Genomic DNA, 26,426 nt, shown 5'->3' with positions numbered 1-26,426 from the left:
ACACACACAGGATAATACATTCAGATTTCCTCTGGCCAATTCAGTAATAAACAGTCTCATCGACAGGCTCTTTGGTCTTGATTTACAGACACTGTGGAACACTTAGCAATCAAACCCACGTCATCCTTGAGAGCAGACGGCCGTTAGCAAAGGGGAGATGTACATTTGATCAAAAATGTACACAATTTATAACAGTGACATTTTCAATATTAGGCCACATGATTTATTCAGTAGTTTTTATGTTCCCAAATTACAATTTGTCTATTCATAAGACTACAAAAGTTACCATTAGAATTGTCTGTGCTTATAAAATACCAACTTTTTTTTAAACTGTTATATATACTCATTAACACCAGTCTGCAACAAGTTACATAGAATCAGAGGCACTTCAAAGGCTTAAAAAGACGTTTACAACTTAAATGCATTTTTAAGAACAAAAACTTATTTTTCTTTAAACCTCTACTCGTACCTTCAAATTGCAAGAAATTAACAAATACAGTGGCCAAAGGAATCTGCAGCAACTTCTTAAAATACTGTTAGCATCTTTGGGTTTGCTGAGGCTTGTCAGTAACTTACATCAAATCCTCCCAAAAGAAGATATGATTAGATAGATATGACTAAACAGTTTTGTAGTAATAATCCAATTTTACACATTAATTTGCTGTTGCAAATCTGCCCAAAGCTACAGGTAATGAAAAATAAAGCAAGTGTAAAATGGATAGTCTGACACTTAAAAATTTATACAAAGTGGAAGTTAAAGTTTACATATTTGAAAATCACATATACACTAAATTACCATTATCTGAATTTTCCAAAGACAAATTGCACCATGACAGCTACAAAAGGCATAGGGTTTGGTTTTAAGGGCACAAGAAGGGAGGGCAGAGGAGAGGAGGGCGACAACAGATAAATTAACAAAGAAAGACCAACTTGGTAAGGTCAATCTGAGACATGCTGACACAAATGAAACAGCTTTCATCTTTGAGTCATAGGAAAAAGACAATCATTTTGTATTTGCGCATAAAAGTTTAAACCAATTCCATGAACATCGAGAGTTTTCATAACATAATATTTTGCCACTGCTATTCACAGAACACTGCAGATGTTAAATTTTAATTTTATGTTGTTCTAAAGAAATACATGAAATGTTTTAAATACAATGGGATTTTATCATTAAAGTGCCAGAATGGCTCTTTAATGAAAAAAACAAAAAACAAAGATCTTCATTATTCTATGCAAAAGCTTTATTTTGAAAAGTTCAGTGATCTCATAAATAGAGACACTAAGTTGGAGTTTTATGCATAAAACTCCTTAGTAGGTGCCTTCTGATAAGCAGCACTGGATGGTTTGCGTTCTCCAAGGTCATAGCTTCCTTCATCCTTCTTTCTCATGCGATACACCAACAGCAGGATAAGAAAAATTGCAAAGAGAAAGCCAATAACTCCACCAGCAATGACAGCTGAAACAATCAAAAGGAAGATGACTTTAGAAGAGATTCAAGGGTTGCAGACATTAGCTTTATTGTCAAGCCCAATCTACTTACACTTTTCTAAAAGGTTTACTTTGAAAACCCCAATAAAAGAAAAAAAACTGGATTCAATGAAGCAACCTGGTAACTATGCAAATCTCAAACTCCTCAGGAAGGTACAGTAATTTCTTTGGTTAGTGTTAACAATACCACCCAAAAACCTCAATAAGAAAAAGCTGGCCTTGTCTTAACTCATTCCATACTTGAAAACTACTTCTGTCTTTTCAGAACTCACATTTCATATTCTAATTTTCTAATTGCTTTTTTCCACAGAAAACATAGTGTAATTGACTTAAAATTTTAAAGAGTATATATGAAAAAAGCATGCAAATTTATTTCTATTCTTGGACTTGAGACTATCAAGTGTTCCTAAATCTTGAAAATTTTCCCCTTTAAAACATGTGCACTTCCATCCAATTAAGTTAAAATAGAAATAACGTTCTTAACACCTTGAGCAGTACATATGTGAACTGCCTTCCCCCTAAAGAACTTTTCCTTCTCTTTATTTTGAAATGTGGAACGCCTTCGAGCAAGACTGATGGATCTTCACACTCTGCCATCTCTCTACATCCAGTTGTTCTGGAACAATTCGGATGTTAACTTTCCCTCTTTTAGGCTACCTCCCATCCCCTGCACGATGGCTGGTGAAGGGGTAGGTTGAGGGAGCTGGTGGACAATAAAGACAATGTTTGCTGAGCCTCTTGCTTCTCGCTGTAGAAGCAAGCATCCGCAAGACTGCTTTCAGCAGAAAGGTGACAGCAAGCTTTGCTGCACTTCTGAACATCACTTAGACTAACAGAAGCCTATACAGGCACCCTCCCACCTGACACCCACCAGGATACTCACCTGCTAGGACTTCTGTCCGTTTAAACAGACTGTCTGAGTGTTTCTCAGTATACACATTTGTATCCTCTTCAGATGGGTCTATTTTCCTTTCTGAGTCAGAGAGGTGAACTTTCTCTTTATCAGTTTCTTCAGGTGACTGGTATGGGAAACAGGGAAAGATTACATTGATTTAAGAAAATGTGCTGGAAGGAAGAAATAATGAGTATACTCCAAAATTCCTTTTTTTTTTCCCCAAAGAATGAGTTTAGGAAATAGTTGGAATAATCACTTGTGTGATGTTTATAGCCATGGGTGAGTGTCATGATGGACCCATGTAGTTCATGGTTTTGCGTAACACCCATCGCATGATCAGGCAAGTCAGAGAGCTAGTGAGTTCATAATAATGCTAAGGACATGGTGAGGTTGTTTTAGTGGACATTTCCTAAGATCTCTACTTTCTCACCACTCTTCTAACTTTGGGTCACCATCTCCCTCCGACTGCTCTAACCCAACAGCACTGCCCCAGTTCTCCTTACTCCTTCACTTCTCAACTACACAGGGCACGATGACAACAGCTCCCTTTCAGATATTCTCTCACGCCTGACTGGGCTTTTCCTGTCCCCACTCTGAAGGGAGCAACCCCCAAGCCTTACTCCTAATGCTTCCCCCTAGTCATATCACCTTCAGCAAACCCTGGACCAGGACTTCCGGGGACTTGGGTTGTGCAAGTAGCTCCTCCCTGATCATATCATACTTCTTTTCTCCACCTGGATTTCCTCACCTGTCTAGTGAACGACACTCACAGGGTCTCAGACACTGCACAATGCTCAAGTAGAAATCTATGGGAATACCTCTCACAGCCGCCATCTCTAGTCAGCATTATTCCCAAGAAGTCAGCAGCCTGCAGGACATTAACTGTTGGCTGTACCACCTTTAACTCTACTCGTCAAGTCTAAATAGTAATTAATTCACTGCTGAATTGGATCAGCCTCCTTTTCTATTCCCATTAATGGCGCTGTATTTTGGGGTGTTCCCAAGTTATCTATTTCGACGCATTTCTTATCATATGTTATCCATGTCACAGCACTGTCAATTTGCCTCCATCTTGCTCTCACAGTAACTTCTTCCCTTGGGGTCTCATTTCCACAGCTTTGTTAAGGTGGCCAGCACATCACACCTCAGCTCCCATCCTGCTTCGACCTCAGAACTGCACGTGTTGGGTAGCTTCCAGTCCTCACCCAATCTACCACTTACTCCCAGTAGAAAACCTGTGAGGCCATTTCCACCACCTCTTCATCATCAAAAATGATTCTTAACATCTGTGCTGTAGTTCAGTGGTCCCCAATCTTTCTATGAAAAAAATACAGGCTTCCTACCAGAGGTTCCATTTCAATTGGTCTGACTTCAGGTCACCATCTCCCTCTGACTGCTCCAATCCAACAGCACTGTCCCAATTCTTACTCCTTCACTTCTGAGCTGTACAGGGCACTATGTAGCTGGCACTGATTTTTATTGCTATTTAAGTTCTCCAGACAATTCTATAGTTTGAGAACCAGTGGGTTAGAGAAGTCCCATTCAAAGGAGTTGTTCATTCTCTAACAGTCTGAAGTTCTTGTTGGCCAACATCACTGATGAAAACACTGTCAACTTCATTGAGGTTTAAAGACTAAATGTGGCTGGGTAGAGAGCCCGAGGTGAGAGGATCATTTGAGACCAACCTGGGCAACATGCTCAGACCTCATCTCTACAAAAACATTTTTTAAATTAGCCAGGCATGGTGCTGTGTACCTGTGGAGGATCTCTTGATCCCAGGAGTTGGAGGCTGGGGTGAGCTATAATTGTGCCACTGCAATCTAGCCTGAGTGACAGAGTGAGACCCTGTCTCAAAAAAAAAAAAAAAAAAAAAAAGACTTCAGACAATAATCCTCAGTTCTACTACTCTTCATAAGTTCCTGAGAGCTTCCTACCATCTTCATTAGGATCCACAGGGTCTAACATACCATGGCTCAGCAAAGCAACTGATTGCTTTCTGAAGGCTGGAGTTCATCCAAAATGGCGGCCTGCTAGTTAAGTCTAGAGGCTTAAAGAGTGTAAGAAGAAAAGACCTCACCTTCTTGGGCTGTGCAAGTAGCTCCTGTGGGACCCTGACGACATCATACTTCTTTTCTGCACCTTAAGGCCACCCCCATTGCTAGGAAGGACCATAAGCTACACCAGGTAGATTCATTTGTACTCTAGGGTATGTAAGATCAGTAGGTCCCTGTCTCAGTGAGCAGAAAGCTAGGCTTCCACTGAAGGTGGTATGTAATAAAGTACAATAAAGAGTAATTGTCATTCTCAAGTTGCAAGAAACTCTGTACTATCTAAACCTCAACCTGCTATGCTTTACAAAAAGCAGAGGCCATAGAAAAATGTTCATTGCACTGGTGCACAATATGCACTGAAAAGGTCACGGTCCTCTCTATTACTATGAGAGAAGAAGATATGATAGGCCTTCCCAGGCCTTCGGGTACCAAAGTAAAGCAGAAGAGAGCAGCTCATTGGCAGTATTTTTCCTGATTTTTTTCTATTCTTCTCATGAAAAGCCCATCATTAATTGGCTGCCTGGTGGAAGGACGGACAACAGATCAGAGAATGGATTATCTGGGTTCTAGTCTAGAAACCTTTTCACTGCTCATTAGTACTGCTTTACTATCACAGGTTAGAAAAGGGAAGAGAAATCTCAAATAGGTGAATACTCAGGTTTGTGACTAAGGAGAGAGGTAAACAAGTTCTGGTGAGAAATGAAATGGACATAAGCAGTGACTGTAATATGAGAGTCTGAGTTTAATTTATCCATATCCACATCATCTTTGTTTCATTGTTATTACAAATCATATGGTTTCACCATGGGATTTTTTGGTCCCTAAAGTCATTTAAGAGAGTTGATCTTTTCAGTTTCCTCTGACTCAGCTTCTGATCCGGCAGGTTGAACAAAGCGTGCAATCCAGAGATCTGAGAGTATGGGGACTGAAGGACTCCACATAACTGGAGCCGCCCTGCAGCTGGAGGTGCACAAGCCTCAAGCGGCTCTGGGTGGAAATTTCATTTTTCAAGTCAAAATGTTTTATCATATGGAAGCAGAGGCTTGACTAAGAAGAAACCATTTTGTAATATGGAACTAATCTGAAATACCTTAACTCTTGTATGAATATATGTGCAAAATCAATCTGCAAAAAGGCAGCAGGGATGATTAAATGAGGCCAAGTAAAGATCTGCCACATCCATGTCTGGTTGTTTGGATGCCATGGAAATGGAACAGAAGTAAAAGCTTGTGAGTGATGCTCTGCTCAAACAAATAATGAGATGCCTTTTTTTGCATTTTAGTCACTTAAATTTATAACAAACTAGAGAGGATATCTGTAACAGTGACATTAATGCCACTGTGAGACCGATTCAAAAGCAAAATCTACACTAATGGTATCCTAGAGGCAATGTTCAATTCGGCTGTACCACATAAAGACCAAAATGAAAAATTTAATCATTATTATTCATGTTATTCATGATCAATATTATCATTATCAGTGCTGCGAACAGTGTTTGACACATAATGAATAGCACTCAATAAATCTCCCATAAATGGATGAATTTTTATTATTACTACATAGAACACAAATGATAATAAGAATATAAAAGTATTAAAATAGTTTGGGCTCCTTAATTTTTAAGTTCCCCTGCCAAAGTTCTATATTTTTTATCTCGATCTGATGCAATTACTTCCTTAAAACCAATTTTTAAAAACTTAAATTAGTGGTCAATTCATTCTTGTTAACAAACCAGAACTCTATGTCAAATTAAGTCTTGCTTAGGATACAACTCTCTATCGCTACAAGCCAAAACTCACCCAGGAGAGTTTCTTCCCTCAAGCTAGTGAGTCCTAATTGTCTCTGACTTCAACAGATTTAGTCAAGAGAAGTGGTCAAATAAAAATGTGGTAAGAGCCAAATGCATATTCAGTAGATAGCAGATAACTGTGCCACACACACTCTGAGGCATTCAGTCATCCTACCACCAACTGCACCTACACTTTTCATTTCTCCCTTTCTTTTTTTGTTTCATTCACTCAACTATACATTGATACAGTAGCTTCTATGCAGGGATCCAGCATATGCCAGGTGAGTCGCTCTCAGTTCTCACAGGGCTCTCTCCCTGCCTTCCTACCGCCTGGCCTGTGAAGTCTACCACTAACAGTAATTGACTCTTCTTGGTCCTACAGAGAGCACTTCAATTTGGACAGGGCTGGCTTCCTGGCTATTCCACATTTGTGGAAACCCGTCCAGCTGTGCCATTCACCATTCCAGTCACATGCACTGGGAGGATGGAGGAAGAGGAGGAAGAACAAAGATAATCGGGCAAGGGTAAGAAAAGCCCACATGCATTCCTGCCTGAAGAGGGGATAATTCTTACTCTAAGGAAGGCCTGTCGCCACCTTCATCAAACAGCCTTCCATATCCATATCCTGTCTGCTGCTAAAGCTTGGCAGCATCTCATTTCTAATCAACAGATGGGTGAGCTCCAAAAGGGGATGCTTGTGCTTCTGAGTTTTCATAAGCCGTATGTTACCCCTGCACTGACTGCGAAGTCTACCACTACAGTTATTACACATGCTCATTTGGTGAACTGGCTTGGTCTCTTCTGCTCCACCAAATTCAGTTAATGCTTACAGAATGGTGACTACGTCTCAGGTGCCATGCTACCTGCACTCGCATTTCATCTTCTTCACAGCCCATAGGAAATGGGTTCAGAAGCTAAGAAACGTGACTGGACCCAGGATTTGAAACGTAGGTCTTTGCCAGACTTTAATATGCATGTTCTAACTTCAGTGGGTTACCTATTAGTGGATGGTCAGCTAACTACAATATTAACGAGGTCAAAATCACAAGCTCCAAGTTTTCATTAGCTGGTCACTTTACTCAGGTCTAACGCCAAAGTTCTTATTCTGAATAAGTCAGTTCTCAAAATGAATATATACAGATGTACCCAGGTTCATCAACATCAAGAGAGGTCAAGGATTACATACTACTGATGACAGGCCTAAGAAGACTGAGAAATGACTTAGTGAGACTAGGATCATCTCAAGATGTGACCTGGAGTCTTCTAATTACGTAACCTACAAACCAAGAAACCAAAGAAACAGGGCTTTACTTCTTAACTGGGCTTCAGATGTTCCTTAAGAAAGAGGGCCATGTGAAAAATAGTTGTATATAATTTGAGCCAGGATGACAGAAATCATACGTGGGTAAATGCCAAAGTGATCAAAAAGCGTAAGGAAGAGCCATTTATAACACCACCATTAAGACCATTTGTCCTTATACAATTTTAAGTGGGGCCTTTTAAAAGAACTGTTGTGTACATAGTTCATGATGGGCAGCTCCAAAAAAGAAGAAAATAATAAAAAAGGGACTGTGTGTACAGTCAGTAAAGTGAAGCATTTATAATAACCTGTTAATGCAATGCAATGGAAAATAGAACACACCTTTGTCTGAGCAGGTATCTTGTTCTGTATATTCAGCGTCGTGGTTTCCACTTTTGGAGCAGCACTAGTGAACGGTATCTTTGGAAGTGGTCGAGATGTTGTCAGCTCTGGACTCTCTACATCCTCATCAGCTCCTGGAAAAGTAAGTGAAGATGTACTGAGCATGGCAAATATGACACAGATGTCTCCATTATCAGGCACTATTGCCTGAGGTTGACACTGACAGAATCACGTTCTTTCAAAATGCTGGCTCCTTAAGACTTCGGCACAAAGCTTCCTGTGGTCTTCACCACGATGCAGAAGTGATTTCAAAGGTGTCTGTGGGTAGCCTAGCAGGTTTTTCCTTAATATTATTATCCTCAACACTCAAGCAGCAGTTCTTTCACTTGCATGTTCCTTCTCTCCCTGCTTGACAAGATTTTTTCCCATCTACACTGAAACATGCTCCAAATATCAATACAACAGGCTGGGTGTGGTGGCTCACGCCTGTCATTTCAGCACTTTGGGAGGCGGAGGAGAGCGGATCACGAGGTCAGGAGATCAAGACCAGCCCAGCCTACATGGTGAAACCCTGTCTCTATTAAAAATTCAAAAATTTAGCTGGGCGTGGTGGCGCACGCCTGTAATCCCAGCTACTCGGGGGGCTGAGGCAGGAGAATCACTTGAACCCGGGAGGTGGAGGTTGCAGTGTGCAGAGGTCACGCCGCTGCATTCCAGCCTGGGGGACAGGGTGAAACTCTGCCTCAAAAGAAAAAAAAAAAAAACTCACAACAAAACAAAATACAAAACAGGAAAACTCTCCTATGGCTGACTTTTTATTTCATGTGAGTTCCTGCCCACTCTCCTGGGTTTTTGTTTTGTTTTGTTTTTGTTTCTTTTCTTTTTTTTTTTTTTTTTGAGATGGAGTCTTGCCCTGTTGCCAGGCTCGATAGAGTGCAGTGGCACAATCTCGGCTCACTGCAACCTCTGCCTCCCAGGTTCAAATGGTTTTCCTGCCTCAGCCTCCCGAGTAGCTGGGACTACAGGCACATGCTATCACACTCAGTTAATTTTTTGTATTTTTAGAGAGACAGGGTTTTACCATGTTGGCCAGGATGGTCTTGATCTCTTGACCTTGTGATTCACCCGCTTCAACCTCCCAAAGTTCTGGGATTACAGGTGTAAGCCACCGTGCCTGGCTCTCTCCTGGTTTCACAGGCAGATTTTTTCCAACGGGGGTGGATACTCACTAGCTCTCGTCCTCACCATCTTCTCCACTCTGCATTCTACTCCCTCCAGGAGCATTTTCCCTGTCATCACTATTAATACTGTTTTGTTAAGGTCACCAGTATCCACAGCACCCAATGGCACTTCTCAGACTTGCCTTCCTCTAGTAGAACTTCCTAGCACTACTGCACACTGTCAGGTGCCATCTGCTTCCTGACGAACCCTATTTCTTTGGGTTCCTACGAGTTCCTGGCTTCCTCCTTCAGCTCTCTGGCTATTCTAAGTCTCCTTTGCCAGTTTATCCTCCTCTACCTGGACATCAAATATCAAAGAGTATCTGAAGGGCTGTCCCTAGGCCTCTTCTTACTCTATACTTTCTCCCTCATCCATGTCCACAATGTCAATAAACGTCAATAAATGAGCTAAGCACAGATGATACCTAAATTTACATCATCGGCTTTTACCACCCCTCTCAAAGTCAGACTCATACCCAGTGGCCTTCCTGGCATTTTCACTTGAATGACTCAAAGGTACAACACACCTCTGAACATGTCCACATCAGAACTTACGGTCCCTATGTCTTCTCCCCGTGTGACCTTGTGGTGACTGAAACCCTCTGTTCCTACACACCAAAACTCTGACTTCCTCTTCCTCACCTTGTTTTTGAATCCATTACCCAGTCCTATCAATCTTATCTTCTTATCATCCCTCCACTCTTAACACCTTTCTACAGTTCCAGGGCCACCACTGCAATCCAAGCCACTACGACCTTTCCATGAACCGCTGTACCTGCCTTCTCCCTAATAGGCCCCTGAGTGCCTAACACAGTGTCTAAGACATAACGAGCTCTGATCTGGTATTTGTTCAACAAGTGACTTTCTACCTACCTGAGCATGATTTTTGTTTGTTGTTGTTGCCTTTTCACTAGAATAGCATTTGAGAATTTCTGACATTCAAATACAAATTCCTTTCAAGTGGATCATTTGTCAAATTTGTAACAACTCAAGCGAACTCCAACTCTGTAACCCAAACTAACCAGGCTTCCTCAAACAATGAATGACAAATACCTCTAAATTCCTCAAACAAAAGAAAATGGGTATTTTCCACAGAATCATATCAATGCAATAAGCAGGTGGGAAAACAACAGGTAACATGCTGAAAACACGTGCGATGGCTATGGTTCATTTCTTTCATTTTCTTTTCTTGCTCTGTCACCCAGGCCAGAGTGCAGGGGTGCGATCATGGCTCACTGTGGCTTCAAACTTGCGGGCTCAAGCAATGCTCTCACCTCAGCCTCCTGAGTAGCTGGAACCAAATATATGTGCCACTGTGCCCAGCTAATATTAAAAAAAAATTATTACTTTTTTTTTTTTTTGTAGAGACGGGGTCTCAACTATGTTGCCAGGTTGGTCTCGAGCTCCTGAGCTCAAGGGATCCTCCTGCCTGGGTCTCCCAAAGTGTTGAGATTTTAGGTATGAGGCACTGTGCCTGGCTCCTGGCTGGTTCATTTCTTAATTAATCAACTGTCTCCTTTAATTTCAAAACACATATATTCATTACCATACAGAAGAAATGGCAGGGCATGTTGGTATAAATACAGGGTTTGGTATTAAAAAAGCAAACAAACCTAGTACTGGTTCTGGCATTTATTAGCTCTGTACTCTTAGGCAAGTAATACTTGAGTCTTGGTTTCTTCATCTGTAAAATGGGGCTAATAATAACTAACCCACGAAGGTACATATATGTCACAAATACATATCTCACAGACATGATACATATTTAAAGCATTCTACATAAACTGTTATGTAAATAGAGGTCATTAATAATGATGGGTCCAGAAATATAAGGCTGTTTTGTCAGCTGACCTAATTATCTATCAACATTTTATATATAGTATGCTTAATTCATTCCTATAATGAATCATTTTCTTACAAAGAATAAAACGTCAATGAGAAATGAAAAATTTCAATATAGGGCTTTTAAAGACCCCCTTGTTTCACAGGAATTACCAAGATGAGTCATCAATATAGAAGTGGGATGAATCTGTATGAGGGAAGAGATTTGTAAAATAGTAAATCCCCCTTAAGCTGGCACTTTCAAAGTTAGAGACAGGGCCAGGCACAGTGACTCACGCCTGTAATCCCAGCACTTTGGGAGGCCGAGGCCAGCAGATCATGAGGTCAGGAGATTGAGACCATCCTGGCTAACACGGTGAAACCCCATCTCTACTAAAAATACAAAGAATTAGCCAAGTGTGGTGGCAGGCACATGTAGTCCCAGCTATGGGAGGCTGAGGCAGGATAATTGCTTGAACCTGGGAGGAGGAGGCTGCAGTGAGCTGGGATCCTACCACCGCACTCCAGCCTGGGAGACAGAGTGAGGCTCTGTCTCAAAAAAAATAAAAGGTAGAGACAGATGGGCAATCTGTCTCAGATGGCTCTTCTGCTTTCAGTATCTTTATTAAAAACATTAACTCTTTTGTCTGAACCAGAAATCTGGGAGCCCCACTGAATACCTCCTCCTTCAGGTCCCACTGTTCTCCCTGTCTGAAGTAGACTACTCCAAGGCCTATTTCCACCTGGGAAACTCCAGATCACACTATCAAGTACAGCATCAATATCACCCCGTCTCTGAAGCCTTCCTTGATCTCTCCATCAGGGCACTGTTTCTGTCTCTATGTTCCTATGCTCACTCTCTTATTTTTTGTGTATGTGTGTTATTTTTTATTTATTTTGAGAAGGAATTTCGCTCTTGTCGTGCAATGGAGTGCAATGGCGCAATCACAGCTAACTACAACCTCCGCCTCCTGGGTTCAAGTGATTCTCCTGACTCAGCCTCCCAAGTAGCTGGGATTATAGGCATGTGCCACCACGCCTGGCTGATTTTTGTATATTTAGTAGAGATGGGGTTTCGCAACGTCAGGCTGGTCTCGAACTCCTGACCTCAAGTGATCCACCCACCTCAGCCTCCCAAAGTGCTAGGATTACAGGTGTGACCCACCACACCCAGCCTTATTTTCTCTTTTAAAACAACATTTTCTTTTACTTATGGTATGAATATGTCTCCCCAAAATCCATGTGTTAAAACCTAATCTCCAATGCAACAGTATTAAGAAGAGGGACTTCAGGAGGTGAGCAGGTCATGGCGGCAGGGCCCTCATGGAATGGAATTAGTGCCCTTTTGAAAGAGGCTTGAGGGACACTGTCCCCTTTGCCACGTGAGAACGCAGCAAAAAGGCACCACCTAAAAAGTAGGGAGAAAGCCCTCGCCAGACACCAAATCTGCTGTGCCTTGGTCTTTGACTTCCCAGCCTCCAGAACTGAGACCAATAAATTTATAAATTATTCAAAGTATTTTGCTATAGCAACCTGAATGGACTAAGACAACTTATAAAAATAATACTTTTTCAAATACATTTGCAAGTATGAATTTGGAAACACAGAAATACATAAAGGAATAAATACAATTATCCTATCACCAGAGAAAACATTGTTAGATTTTATTTACTGAAGTGTCCCTAGAACCTAGAATGGTACCTGTTCCCCCATGTACTGAGTGATTAAGAAATACTTCCTCAATGAATGAATACCCTCTGTGTCTTCTCAACTTCTAAATGAGCTTTTCATTTTTGACATGACAGTCCCACACTCTAAGAACTCTCAGAACGTTCCTGTTTTATAGTATCCTGTTTTGGGGCCATTGTTTGAACATCTGCTTTTCTCTCTGAATTTACTGTTTTTCTGTAAATTTTCTTCTTCCTGGAAGTGGCTGTCCTCTCCCAATTTGGGGGTTTCTCTTCCTCTCATGCTACAAGTTTTTCCTATATGTCTCGGGAGCCTTGGTTGCCTTTTTATACTGAAGAGGCAAACACTGAAAAGCGGACTAGAAGCTTTGAGCATACAGGAGAGGCGTGTCAAATGTGGGCATCATCCCCTTGACTGAAATTTTTTCACTTCTCATTGCAGTTTTATTCTTTGTAGTATAGAGCTGTATGTTTCACTGGAGAGCTCCCAGGCCACTCTCTTTGAATTGGTCCAGCTTCCCAGAGGGGAGCCCCTCAGTCCCTTACCCAGAGGGTAAAAGGACAGACTGCCAGTGTTCTGGAAACTGACTGGGAGAAGACAAGACAACTGGGGATCACACCACATTAAATTATTCTTAATCTAAGAACTTATTCTCTCTGTTTTACATAAGGTACCCCCAGCCCCATCTGTTCCTGAAATACCCCCGGGTCCTGTTTTATCCTCTCCAGATAATGAATCCCCAGGTTTCCCTCTGAGGTCAGGGAACATGAGCCCCATGTGACAGAGGAAAAGAATCAGGGGATCTACTTGCTTCTTAGACTTCCAGCCAATCATCTGAGTTGAACACTACTCTCACCCTCCACTGAATGCCACCGATTCCTAGATCCCAAGAGAGTCTGCTGTGTTAACTGGGTTGCGTCTTAGCTCTCCCCACTGCTAACGAACTCAGCCTTCTGAAGCCTGCCAAGTCTGTCCCCACTAGCTCATCTTCTTCCCAGCTTTCAAAACTTCATGGCTTTTGTTCCCTTTACTGTTTTGTTTGTCCTTATCAGTTCACGCCCAATTCTTTTCTGTCAATTTAGTTGCATACTGACAGGTAGTAGTGTTCAATCTGCCATCTTTAACCAAAGGTCTATATTTTAACTCTTACATTTTTGTTATACAGCCCTTTCCTATATTATGTCACCCCTCACCGGGTATCACAATGATTATTTCTCATGTTTGTATTTCTTTCCTTAGACTCTTGGTCCCCTACGGACAGAGACCAAGTCTTTCTTATCTCTGTGCCCCAAGAGCATGGCACAGCGTGTGGCACACAGCAAATGCCTATGAAGGGTTTCCTGTTTGCTAATGCCCATACTTGAGCCCACATATAGAACGTAGTCCTATCTCCTTGCCCAGGAAGTCCCCTCTGAGCCTTCAGTCATCTCTTCCAATCCACTTGCTTTTCTACTGGATGGTTGGATGGGAGAAGGGATAGATGGTACACTGGCCAAACCCCGGGGTATTTTTAAGCTGGAACCGGATAATTCTAAAAGGGGTTTATGACACAAGGAGGTAGCACAGCAAAGGAATGAAAGAAAACACATTCTCACGCCCAACTCCCTCACTGTCTCACTATCCCGGCTCCATTACCTTCTAACAGTGTGACCTGAGGCAAGTGAATCTCTCTGTGCCTCAGGTTTTCTTGTGGGAATAATGGAAATACTAATAGAATCTATCCTTTCAGAGATGTTATAGGGGTTAGAGCAGTTCCTGACACACAGTTAAGAGCCTCACAATTTTTAGTTACAAGTACTGCTGCTTCATGCTGAAAAACACCACTCCCAGTTCAGTGTAATGTGGTTTCCAAAGTTAAGAGCGAAGCTCTTTCATTTCTTCACAGCAGTGATCTGCCTAAGGCTAGGGCCACAGCACAAGCAGTGTGGGCCCATGTTTAAGCCTCAGCTTGATCTAACTCATCAGTGGGTTCAGGATTTCAAAAGACCCACCCTAACTCTCTTTTACCTGGATGGGGCTGGGGGTCTGTAGAGGTTGGCAAAGTTATTTTGTTGATTTACGAAGACTGTCCTTAAGTTTAATTTAAAGAAAATTTACTTTAAGCATACTGTTTTCTTTAAATTAAACTTAAGGTCAACCTTAGCGAATCAGCAAAATGACTTCACCAACCTGTACACCCACCTAACAACTCTTGGATTCTAAGATCTGTGAAGTAGGAACAAAAAAGGTCCATAGTTATTATTTCCTGGGACATATTGAAGATGACAGTTACAAAGCACTTTTAAGGTGCTAAAAAAAAGAGGTGCCATGAGTGAAAGGTATTTATAGAGTTGTGGGCTATGAAGAACAACTCTTTTCACACTCATTCTGCGTGTGTGATATATATCACTCTCCCAAGAAAAACTAGAGTTATTTTTACATTAAGATTGCATTGTAAGCTCATTGTTACTAGGTCAGCAACCACCTCTCTTGTCTTTCTCAGACTTTCTGCTTTTCAACTTAAAACATTCACTCTTACATGGCTAGATTTCTACCAAAGACGCAACTCATTTTAATTTGTTCTGGGTAGCCCAGCTCAATCTGATCGCAAAAGTTATACTGAACACAGATGTCTAACCATCTGTTGAATCTGTTATAAAAACCCTAAAGCAAAAAAGGTCTGGATAAGTCTTGCCTACCATGCTGCTGACCACAAATTTCTGACTTGACTATTAATTAAGTATGTGGAAAGCTCTTCCTTTTGTTGAGCTTCTTGGGGGTTGATAGGACTTTGCTGTGTCCCCACCCAAATCTCATCTTAAACTGTAGTTCCCATAATCCCCCCATGTTATTGGAGGGAGCTGGTGGGAGATCACTGACTCATGGGAGCAGTTACCCTCATGCTGTTCTCATGACAGTGAGTTCTCACTACATCTGATGGTTTCATAAGGGGCTTATCCCCTCTTCACTCATACTACTACTCCCTGCTGCCACCATGTGAAGATGTACATGTTTGTTTCCCCTTCTGTCATGACTGTAAGTTTCCTGAGACCTCCCCAGGCAGGCTGAACTATGAGTCAATTAAATCTCTTCTCTTTTATAAATTACCCAGTCCCTGTGTTGTTAGCAGGGTGAGAATGAACTCATACAGGGGCCATACCGAGAACAGGCGAAACATTCATTGATTATGGTAGATTGCAAACGTGACCAGAATCCCTTAATCCTCCTTGTGCATAAATATCCCCTGCAAATGTGACTTTATGAATCCTTTTACTAAGAGGTAGAGTCTGCCTTCTGACTTGCTTCAACCAGTAAAATGTAGTAAAAGTGATGCTAGGCCAAGTTCTAAGGCCTGGCTGCAAGAGGCTTTGCACACTTCTACTTGCTGTTCCTGTGAAAAAATGGCTTGCCTACTAGAGAATGAGAGACCACACAAACTCGACCCAAGTCTGCTCAGCTGCCCCAGAGATATGAGTACCCAAAAGCTGCAAACCTAATCTAAAGCTGTACACTCAACCGGCAGCTGACCACTGACATGTGAGGGAGCCCAGCCCGCCCAGCCTACATCACCAACCTACAGAATAATGAGTTAAATGAATGACTGTTACTTTAAGCCACCAAGTTTTGGGGTGGTTTATTATATAGCCCTAGAGTAGTAATAGATTACTATGAATAATATTCTAAGGAATCTGAGGATGTCAGTACATAATCATTTTACTTGACTGCTGCATTTTCCTCCTCCAATACCCTAGGAATAAAAAAGTGTAACTCTTGGTCTCATCTACAATTTTTAACATAGGGTAGGTGGGTTTATGAAACCAGTGTTTGAGAGATTTCTTGAAGGGTGGTTTCCATGACGTCACTCTGAAAGTCTGAATAATAAGATTAAAAGCTAATGTTGACAGAGCACTATGTGCCAAGCCCCCAAATCTTAAGAGCTTTAGATGTGTCAACTCCCTTTTAATCCTCACAATTCTATGGTAAGGACCATTGTTACTTTCCATTTTGTAAAGGAGGAAACTGAGGCTCAGCAAATAAATTCTCAAGATCTCACAGCGTAAGTGGCAGAGAGAGCTAGAATTAGCATCCTTTGATTCCAAAGACCATGCCCTTAACCACTGTGCATCCCGCCTGTCTCCTTGAAGTAAGCGCAGTAAAATGTGTGTGCGTGCATGCCTGGAGAATGAGGTCCGGTGTTTAGAAGCAGCCACCTTACCCGAGCCAGATGCAGAAGCATAGTCGTCGTCATCAATAGGATACACTCCTGAAGCTTCTTCAATGGAGCTGTTGTCAAGGTACATGTCTTTATCGGATGTCAGCTCTGCTCTCTGAGAAAGGAAAGATAAGGGAGTCAGGATGGTGAGAGATTAAGAAACACACTTGTATATTTGATTGTTCAGGTACATACTGCAGTGACTACCCCCTCCCACTCCCATGGTCCTCTGAATCCACATCTCTGGCCACAGTTTTCCTCAGGCACCCTGACAACTTACAGCAATTCGAGGGGTAAGCACGGATTAATGCCTGCAAGGCAAACCTACACAGCTTAAACCAGTAGAATGAAAACAGTTCAGAGATCTAAACTCCTATCTTGGGTTTATTTTGTTGTATTCCACAAAACTTACCTGACTTTCAGCCATCCCAATGCTAGTTATAAGTCATCTTGGGCATTCTCTGTCACTCCCTTACTGGAAAGGGAACGAAACACTTAGGACCTTCTTGGGGATGTATGCAAAGGTATTACGGCTTAGCTTAGGCTAAATAATCACCCAGGGATCCATCAAATCTACCAGTGCTTGCAGGCCTGGCAATGCTCAGAACTTCACCGCTACAGATGAGAGATCCCCAGTCACACGGGTCCTCGGGCCATGCAGGCCTTTCTACCTCAGCCCAGACCTGTGCTGAGGCCAGGCACAGTGCCCGGGGAGGAGCAGCGCCTGGGAGGCTCACCCGACAGGGAGAAAGCCCACTGCACGCCTGCTTCTAGGGCTCATTGGCTTAGCACAGCCTTAATGACAAATACAGATAAACCCACACGAGCACATTCTTTTTCTGTTACTGGCAACTGGTAATAGCAAATCACACGCTTAATATGGAGAGGGATCAGTCACTAAGTATACCAGTTCCACAGCTTCTTAACTCTTCAGTAAGAGTTTAGTATTAAAATTCAACCTAATCCTGCCAAAAGAAGACATTGCATGAACTGGAGACAGAGTAGAGGTATAAGATTTAAAAAATGGTTTTAGTAAATTGGTATTTTACTACCATTATCTCACAAAAGCCCAGAAAAAAAATAATAAAGCAGACAGGCAGCTTTTAAACAACTCTTGTTTGGAAACAGGCAACATTCATTATTGTTGCATTTTTAAAAATCATATAGAATGTTTGTTCTTAACAGAAATTATAAAATAATGTTTCCCTTACTACATTGGCTTTCATCACATTTAATCTTAAAACTTTCTCTTCTAGCAGTCCCCATGATTGGAACCTTCTTAAGAGGACAGGTCCAGCCCTCTGTAACAGTACCACTTTATTTTCTCAGGTTTCAGCGGTTGGCTAGCAAGGCTAAAGTATTTTAAACCTGAGCCCACATTCTCCACCAGGCCTCAGTGCCAACTGACAGCAAAGTATGGGAATCTTTTTTGTTTGAGCTGTCACACTGGTGGATTCTGAGAAATGAAACCTTAGGGACTGGTGTTCTAGTGGCCTGGACCACCCTGAGCCAAGAGTGTGCTGCAACTTTTCTACTAGAATGGTCAGAGCTTAACTCTGCAATCTGACACCACCCTGTGTTACACTGGTTTCCAAGGCTATCACCATTCCAGATTGCAATTCCCAAAGCTTGTGAACTGTGTCAGGAGCCCTGCGTTCTACAGTTCTATCATCAACTGCCTCTTCTTAGGTTCTCAGCTCCTTTAAAGGCAAGGCTTCCCTCCCCGTCACAGTGCCTGGCATATAGTAGGTGCTCAGTAAACACTGCTTGGGTTGAACTACTTTTTGTGCTCCTGTGAAAAAGCCATTCTTAGTCCTGCTTGTCTTAAACTTTGTCCCATTTACTTCCCCTGGAGAACCTCCTGGTTTCTTCTCTCAAACCCTGTCTACTATGAAACAGGCTGTGACTTCTCCACTCCTTAGACAACTCCTAATTATAAAGTACTATTTTAGGATTTTGTAGCCTATGAACAGTTTGAGACATAAACACTCACTGTTACTTTTCATTGTTTCATGTGCATTTTTCTTGCCCCTCAGCAGAATACAACTCATTGAAGGCAGGTTTTGAATGACCTGTGTGTGTTCTCTGTCCCTCTCAAAATGCATGGACACAAAACAAATATTTGACTGAGATTACTTAAATCAAATTGGCCTTGGACTGAGGTTTCAGAGTTACATGTCACAAGACCTCCAGGATCCCTGTAGTTTAAAATCTCTCCATTTTAAGCCTAGGAGACCATCTGCCCCAAAACTCCCATAGCTTGCATTGCATCTGTGTAAGTAACCTAGAGTCTTAAAAGTAAGCAAAATATTCCCTTTCCGTATTAGAAACTTGCTTCCCTTTTCTTAACATCGAATGACTTTCATTTTCCTCTTGGCTCTGTCAGTGAAGTTTGATGTGGCAAGGAGAATATTGAGATACTTAATCCCTATGTGTAAACTGAATTTCAATTCACTAGACGACCCAGTTGTCTGGACTAACACATCTGTCACGCTACCAGGCAAAGGGGCCAAAAATGCCTCCCAGAGAATTCTAGCCACCTCACCGTTCAACCACACTGGCAGCCTGACAAGCCAACTGACTTCCTGGGACAGCCGTCAGGCCTGTATTTCAACAAGACTTGGGGTGGAAGTCAGGGTGTGTCCAGAGAAGCTGGCTTGCCCTCAGCCACTCAGTGACTTGGGGTCTATAGGGCTCCAGGGTGGTCTCTGGGCTGACCAGATGTTTAATGTGCTTAAAGGCAGCCAAGTGTGTTTCTTCTGTGATCCAGGGTGGTGAAAATAATTCTAACATCAAAGTTCTCTCCCACTCTGATTTCAGGAGCACCAAGAACACAGGAGAAATTACCAATATCTTTCCATAAAGTCCAATTTACTATAAAGTAGGGCCCTTTTCACTCTGCAGCAGATAATGAATACCTCGATTGTCTTTCCCTTTAAAAAATAAAAAAGAAAAACCCCTGTGCTCATGACAAATTCCTTTTATGAAGACTCCACGCTCTGTTCTGAAAGTGTTTCTGGAATATACATGCCTAGGACGGGAAATGATTTATGCACCAATATTCCCTTGGGACAAGAAGATAAGCATCTCCTCAAGGCCATGAAAAGGGGTGATTCAAAACTATCGATTTTATACCTGGCAAAATGTGGTCTGCTTCACTGAGAAGAAAACCTTGGGACATACTCTGTACTCACTCCCTTACTCAATGGGACCCTGACACTGAACAAAAGCAACTGGAAGGAAACGCACAGAAGCACAGAAGTCCAGAGCTGCAGCCTGGCTGTAGGGTGTCATAACGAGGCTGTTTAATTTGGGACTGACCATCGCTGTGAGGCAGTGCCAATACTGTTGGCTAACAGGGTCCAGAGTACGAGCTGGGAGAAAAACAAAGCTGGCCTTTCAGACCTTTCCCTTTTGGCTGATGCAAGATGTGAATACAGGAGAGCAAAGGGAGGCTGTGGAAAGCAACAAGGTACGACCAAGAGGAAAATGTGCAGCAGACAGATAGAGGGTTCTGCGTAATGCCACGTTCAGCCAGGGAAGCTGAAGCACTACACTGCCTCCACAGACGAAATTCCCAGAGGAGAATGCACATCCAACTCAGTTGTGTAAACCCACAATGCCGAGAAGGAAGGCAAGATACATACTTGTCTCCTATCTCCACCCCTTTGCCTCGGGCCCCCACAGCTCCGGCTAACTCATCATGTTGGGCCTGGACCTGGACTAAGGCCTCCTGACCTGGTCACTGCCCACATCTGTGTCTTTGAAGCCATTCTATGCAGAGGGACTTTTCTGGAACTCAAACATCATCATATCACTCTCCTGCCTTTATTGGCTCCCTGCCACATAGAGGATGACATAAAAACTCCTTAGCTGGGCCTGGCACAGTGGCTCACGCCTCTAATCCCAGCACTTTGGGAGGCCAAGCTGTGTGGATCACCTGAGGTCAGGAGTTTGAGACCAGCCTGGCCAACATGGCGAAACTCCTTCTCTACCAAAAATTACAAAAATTAGCCAGGTGTGGTGGTGGGTGCCTGTAATCCCAGCTACTCAGGAGGCTGAGGCAGGAGAATCACTTGAACCTGGGAGGCAGAGACTGCAGTGAGCCGAGACTGCGCCACTGTACTCCAGGCTGGGAGACAGAGCAAGGAGACTCTGTCTCAAAAAACTAACAAACAAACAAACAAAAAACCGAAAGTCTTTAGCCTGGAAGAAAGTTCTTTACCAAGTGGCCTCAGCTGCAGTTCTAGTGTCAGCTGCCGCTGCTTCCTCTGCCTAAACCCCAGGCACCAATACAAAAACACCAAGAAGAGATCTGGTGACACCAATTTCCTTCATATTATACCCCTAAGAGGAAATAAACTCCTGTAGGATGGAAAATTGAGGAAAGCGATGGTGATCTAGGCCTTCCACATTTGATGATAAAAATTTAGAGTTTAATAAAATGATTCAGCCCAAACTTATATGGTAGTTGTAATAAAAATGACAAGAACAAGTGTTAATTCAATACACAAAAGATCAAGTGTCCTGGAGTCTTAATTTAGTCAGAAACATCACAAACCTGTCCATTTTCTCAGCAAAGATAATTTGTAGGATAGCAACTGAACAAATCTATTTGTTTGATTTTTCTCATGTAGATTTCTCAACCTACACTGAACAAATACCATGTTTCAAACTGCCAGTGTGGAAATCTGTTATTCAGAAATTCAAGGCCTTGTTTGAAAAACAGAACGCCTTACCCACTAAGCAGAGGTCCTCCACATGCTTTCAACCAGTGCGACCAACACAGTGGTCAAAATAATTAAAGTTCAAATTAGTAAATGTCAAATTTACTTTATGGTTTTAACTCGGGTTAACAATGAAAGCAGAAGGTAGAAAACTTAATTACGGACAACTCAGACTCCCAGACCCAACTTTCAGAAAATTAGCCTGTGAACATAAAAATAAAATATCCATGTGGCCTAATAATAATACATTTCCGTATCACATCACAGACAACAAACACCTAGATGATGCCTCTGTTTTACGGTAAAGGCACACCCAACCCCAATTACGATTCAAATGTATATTAACTTTTATGATGATTACAAAGTGCCAAAAAGGCTATAACTGTGGCTTATCTTTCCATAGGTGACTCAGTAAACTATTTTATTACTAGCAACACACATTGTAAAGGAAATAATAATTAGCTAAAAATTTCTTTCACCCACACAGTCACTCAGAGACGATATATCTGTCCTTAAGCTAAACTTGCCAATTCTGGCTTAGGTCTAGCCCAAAGGAACATACAATTTTAAAGCTTGACTGGACACTATAGTCACCAAGATTACTGATTTATTTCAAAAATGAAGAAACAGAACACGAGAGTGCAAAATAGCTCAAAAGTCCTCCGATCCAGCTGGTGGCCAAACTGGAGCCCGAAGGTCTTGACACCTAAGTGTGGGCTCCTTCTGCTGCACTGTAATGCCCCACAACATGAGTGACACCAGACCCTTCAGCCTCGGGTTCAAAAGGATTAGCTGAGGCTGTTAGGTGTTTATTATGTGCCAGACATTTTGTGTTTAGCATTTTATAAGCATTGGCTCATCTAATCATCTCAACAATCTCCAGGGCCTACCCAGGAGATTGCTGCCTCAAGTCACACAGCCCCAGAAGTAGGGACTTGGGACCTCAAAATGTGTGTCACTGAGCGTGTTCAACATGCTGCCTACCTCGTCCCTCCCTTTTCCTGTGATTCACACATAATAATAATAAAGGACTGGGGAAGAACTACAATAAGGAGCAGTGTTGAACTTGGCTTAATCCAGCATTTTCAAACTTTGATCATGGAAACTCTCCCCCCAGAATACTGATTTAACATCTTTCAGAACTATCACTCTTTTTTTTTTTTTGAGCAGCTCACACCTTTATTCTCCGCACTTTGAGAGGCCAAGGCAAGAGGACTGATTGAAGACAGGAGTTCCAGACCAGTCTGGGCAACAGTAGTAGAGACGGGGTTTGACCGTGTTAGTCAGGATGGTCTTAATCTCTTGACCTTATGGTCTACCCACCTCGGCCTCCAAAAGTGCTAGCATTACTGATGTGAGCCACTGCACTGGGCCCAGAGTTTTATTCTTTACAGGAGGTCAGTGCCCATCACGTTCCCTGTCTACAGACAAATAAAGTGCTGCTCTCTTTAGAGGGGCGGTAGCAGTCCTGCATGGTCCAGTGAGACCCAGAAGGTTCCAGGAGGCCTTCAGTCCTGAGTCCCTTTCAGTCATCGTCTTCTGAGTCTGACTCTTCTGCGGACTCGGATGCGCTCTCTGGCAAGTCGTCTCCCATCTGCTGGAACCTTCCCGACTGTGAATCCCACATGTATTTGATGGTCACCTTGAATTCAGCCATCTCATACCCAAAAAGCTTCAGGATGCGAGCCTGCTCTGGGGTCAGCACATCGCCCTCCTTGCACACCTCATAGTCGGATAGCAGAGTCACCACACCTCTCTTGAGGGTGGTGGGCAGGCCCAGCTGCCTAAGCTGTGGCTCCACGGAGTGGGGGAACTGCTCCAGGGGCCCCGGGTCCAGGCTCACAGTGAATGCTGCTTTGTTACCAGCGCGGGCGTAGTCCATTTCTGTGTATTTTGTGAACCACTCATTTACCTCCTCCTTTGTGCGGTTGGTGAACAGGAGACCCACTTCACCCCTCAACCTTTTGCTGACCTGGTGCAGGTTGTCTTTGTACTCATCAGATGGGCTTCGACCCAAGGCCACCATCATCACTTTGTTTTTGCCAAAGAACATCCGGCTGTGCTTCCAGGCATTCCGGATGTCCTTCAGCTTGCTGTTCCTCATGTTGGCCACAGAGAAGATGAAAAGGTACTTGTAGGTGTCCATACATTTCCGAAGCTCTTCTATCAGGTTTTGTTTCAATTCCAAGCCTTTCTTGGCAGTTTTGGTTAAGGAGACTTTCTTGTCGCACTTGGATTTGGGCATCGCGCTGAATCCACGTGCGGCGGAAGATGGTGCACCCCGTTGAGAACTATCATTCTTGACATCATAGATGGGGAAAAACATTACACTGAGAGTTCTGAGTTCTGGCTTAACAGTTACTTCTCTGCCTAATGCCCCTCAAATTTCCTACACGGAAGATGCCTGGAGCCATGTACACCAATGTCATTCATTAATTTTTAGTAACACCATTTCTAACAAGCAGGTGCTCCACGCAAACTAAACATGTAACAGAAGGAAAGGGCCCTTTGTTTACTGTGGGAAAAAGATACTCTTGTCCTTAAATATGTTAGATATGGCTGACTTATAAGCACACACTGTTGTCTTTACTAGTACTTACTTTAAGCGTTTGTTTACAGAGAACTTATCTAGTATGTAGCAATTTCCTAAGCTTACCTTATTATCCTGTATATACATACAAACCATCCATGGAAAAAACCCAAAATCAAGAGTGAGGTCACACATCAAAGAAAATTCTTAACTCCCCCTACATAAGAAATTCTTAAGAAAGGTCTTTAGGCTGAGCGCAGTGGCTCACACCTATAACCTCAGGACTTTGGGAGGCCAAGGCGGGCAGATCACCTGAGGTCAGGAGTTTGAGACCAGCCTGGCCAAGACGGTGAAACCCTGTCTCTACCTAAAATACAAAAAATTAGCCAGGCATGGTAGCAGGTGCCTGTTATCCCAGCTACTTGGGAAGCTGGGGCAGGAGAATCGCTTGAACCCAGGAGACGGAGGTTGCAGTGAGCCGAGATCCGGCCACAGCACTCTAGCCTGGGCGACAGAGCCAGACTCCATCTCAAAAACAAAAAAGAAAAAAAGAAGGGTCTTTAGTTCCAAACTGCTTCAAACATCTTAAATAGTTCTTAATTCATTATATAGAAAGCTAAAGTCTCTTTAAGAAACACTTCAACATCCCTTCCACAGAGTGGGAATGAATTTAAATGATTTACTCATGCATGTTACGAAAACAAACTCAAAGCCAAAAAAATAATCAGGTTACATGAAGGTAGAGCCATGTAAGTCAGCCATATCTAACATATTCAAGGACAAGAGTATCTTTTTCCCACAGTAAACAAAGGGCCCTTTCCTTCTGTTACATGTTTAGTTCGCGTGGAGCACCTGCTTGTTAGAAATGGTGTTACTAAAAATTAATGAATGACAATTAGTGTACGTGGCTCCTGGCATCTTCCATGTAGCTTCACATTTGATTGGAAAGTGGGAGGCACAAGGATGACTGGGCTAGTCATAAAGACGTCAAGTCACAGGCAACTTTGGAGAAATTCCTCTAGTTCCATGAAGCTTCTGAAACGACCCAAGGTCTGGGAGGTGACAGAATTCCTAGTAATTATTCACAGCCCTTGAAGTCTGAATCACTCACTTGGAATGTGCCACTGATGTTGGCTGCTCCTGTTGGATGCCTCTTACAGAGTGGGGCTCTTTTCACACCACGGAGAAAGTAAGTTCCTTGAAGAAGCCCAAGACCCAGGCCTGAGCCTGATGCTTTCTGCGTCCTCTCCCTTGACTGGCATTGTATTCTAGGAACCAACATATGGTAAAGGCTCAACAGAGAGGAGAAGTCGTCCTTTCTTCTAAGGGGCTGAATCCAAGCTTTACACCATTTGGTGAAAGGAAATAACCAGGCCCTTTAAAGAAATTACCTGGTTACCCCCAACTGGGAAAAACAGATCAATGTTCTCTTACATGGTCTCTTTTTTAAAAAGCTGGGATTCGGCCTTATTCTGTGAGGGGAGCTGCCAGAAAAGGTAAATGTGACCTTGGAAGAAACACTGGGCTCATGAAGAAGGTCTCCAATGAGCCAGGCATGGCTCCGGTCTTTGGAAAACATTTACATGGCTGAAAAGTGTATTAAAAAGTAACACCAAGTTAGGGTACTTAACTGTAGAAATTCTCCTCTTTGTTTAAAAGAAGAACTAAACTTGGTTCAGAGCAGTTAGATTTCCTAAGCCAACGAAGCTCCAAATAAAATCTCTGTTTCGTAAAATGCTCAGCGCAATAATCAGTATTAACCTCCCTCACCCCGCCCCGCAAAAAAACCTATTGCCAGAGGATTACTTGGCACATCTAAACTTGTAGTCATGATTCAATATAATCAATACCATTTTCAGAAAGAGGCCTTGCTGTATGTACACTGGGGCACCTGGTGCTGTAAAACGATTTTTCTTCCTACAGTGTTTGTTTATTGATTCTCCAGAACAGTACCTGGCGCAGTAAGTGGTTTGTTGGGTAAATTTAAAACAGCACCTCAGATATAATGATCCAGAAAGATCTCATATGCTTATTTAACTGAATGATGTCCCCTTCCCCTGTCCCCAAGCATCACGACACATAAAACAGGATGCACCCACCCCCATCCTTCTCGCTTCTCTTCAATCTAAAGCTTGGTAACAATGCGCGGCCCTGGGTACACACACTCGCTGAGTCTATGCTCACTTCCCAGTCATCACATCACTGGCATATCACTCTACAAACTCATGTCATCCAAACCCCTCAGGTGTTCCAAGCCATCATCTCATGATGAACCCTTAACTGAATAAAACCAGCTAAAAGGAATGTAAACCTTTGCACCCAAACTCTTGACACATTTCATACTTTTTAACCAAAGTAATTACAGAGACAACTAATTAA

General features: G+C 42.6%; 2 protein-coding genes across 4 annotated transcripts in view; both read right to left on the bottom strand.

Annotated features, from left to right (window-relative positions):
- Nucleotides 1–200: 200 nt before the first annotated feature.
- The window catches only part of SDC2 (syndecan 2), a 117,943-nt gene continuing 91,717 nt past the window's right edge, over nt 201–26,426 (bottom strand). For 2 of the 3 annotated variants that reach the window (XM_008001155.3, XM_073018230.1), the window contains exons 2-5: nt 16,794–16,905; nt 7,869–8,002; nt 2,375–2,510; nt 201–1,459 (exon numbers count right to left, since the gene is read on the bottom strand). In XM_008001155.3, coding sequence (XP_007999346.1) covers nt 1,296–1,459; nt 2,375–2,510; nt 7,869–8,002; nt 16,794–16,905 — 546 coding nt within the window. In that variant the 3' untranslated portion in view covers nt 201–1,295. Of the gene's footprint in view, nt 1,460–2,374; nt 2,511–7,868; nt 8,003–16,793; nt 16,906–17,202; nt 17,588–26,426 lie in introns of those variants that run through there. The other variant, XM_038000260.2, reaches the window with a different exon arrangement.
- On the bottom strand, nt 22,903–23,976 carry LOC103237171 (mRNA turnover protein 4 homolog). The gene has a single exon (XM_038000257.2). It carries the CDS (start codon nt 23,841–23,843, stop codon nt 23,043–23,045), a length of 801 nt encoding a protein of 266 aa, XP_037856185.1. The 5' UTR covers nt 23,844–23,976; the 3' UTR covers nt 22,903–23,042.

The sequence above is a fragment of the Chlorocebus sabaeus genome, chromosome 8, assembly GCF_047675955.1.
Source record: "Chlorocebus sabaeus isolate Y175 chromosome 8, mChlSab1.0.hap1, whole genome shotgun sequence".
NCBI classification, from domain to species: Eukaryota; Metazoa; Chordata; class Mammalia; order Primates; family Cercopithecidae; genus Chlorocebus; species Chlorocebus sabaeus.
The sequence above is the reverse complement of the archived record's forward strand: the minus strand, read 5'-3'. Positions and strand labels throughout refer to the sequence as shown.

Bases quoted from the DNA above. Each gene is read 5' to 3' on its own strand.
- LOC103237171 (XM_038000257.2), bottom strand. From the start codon at position 23,843: ATGTTTTTCCCCATCTATGATGTCAAGAATGATAGTTCTCAACGGGGT.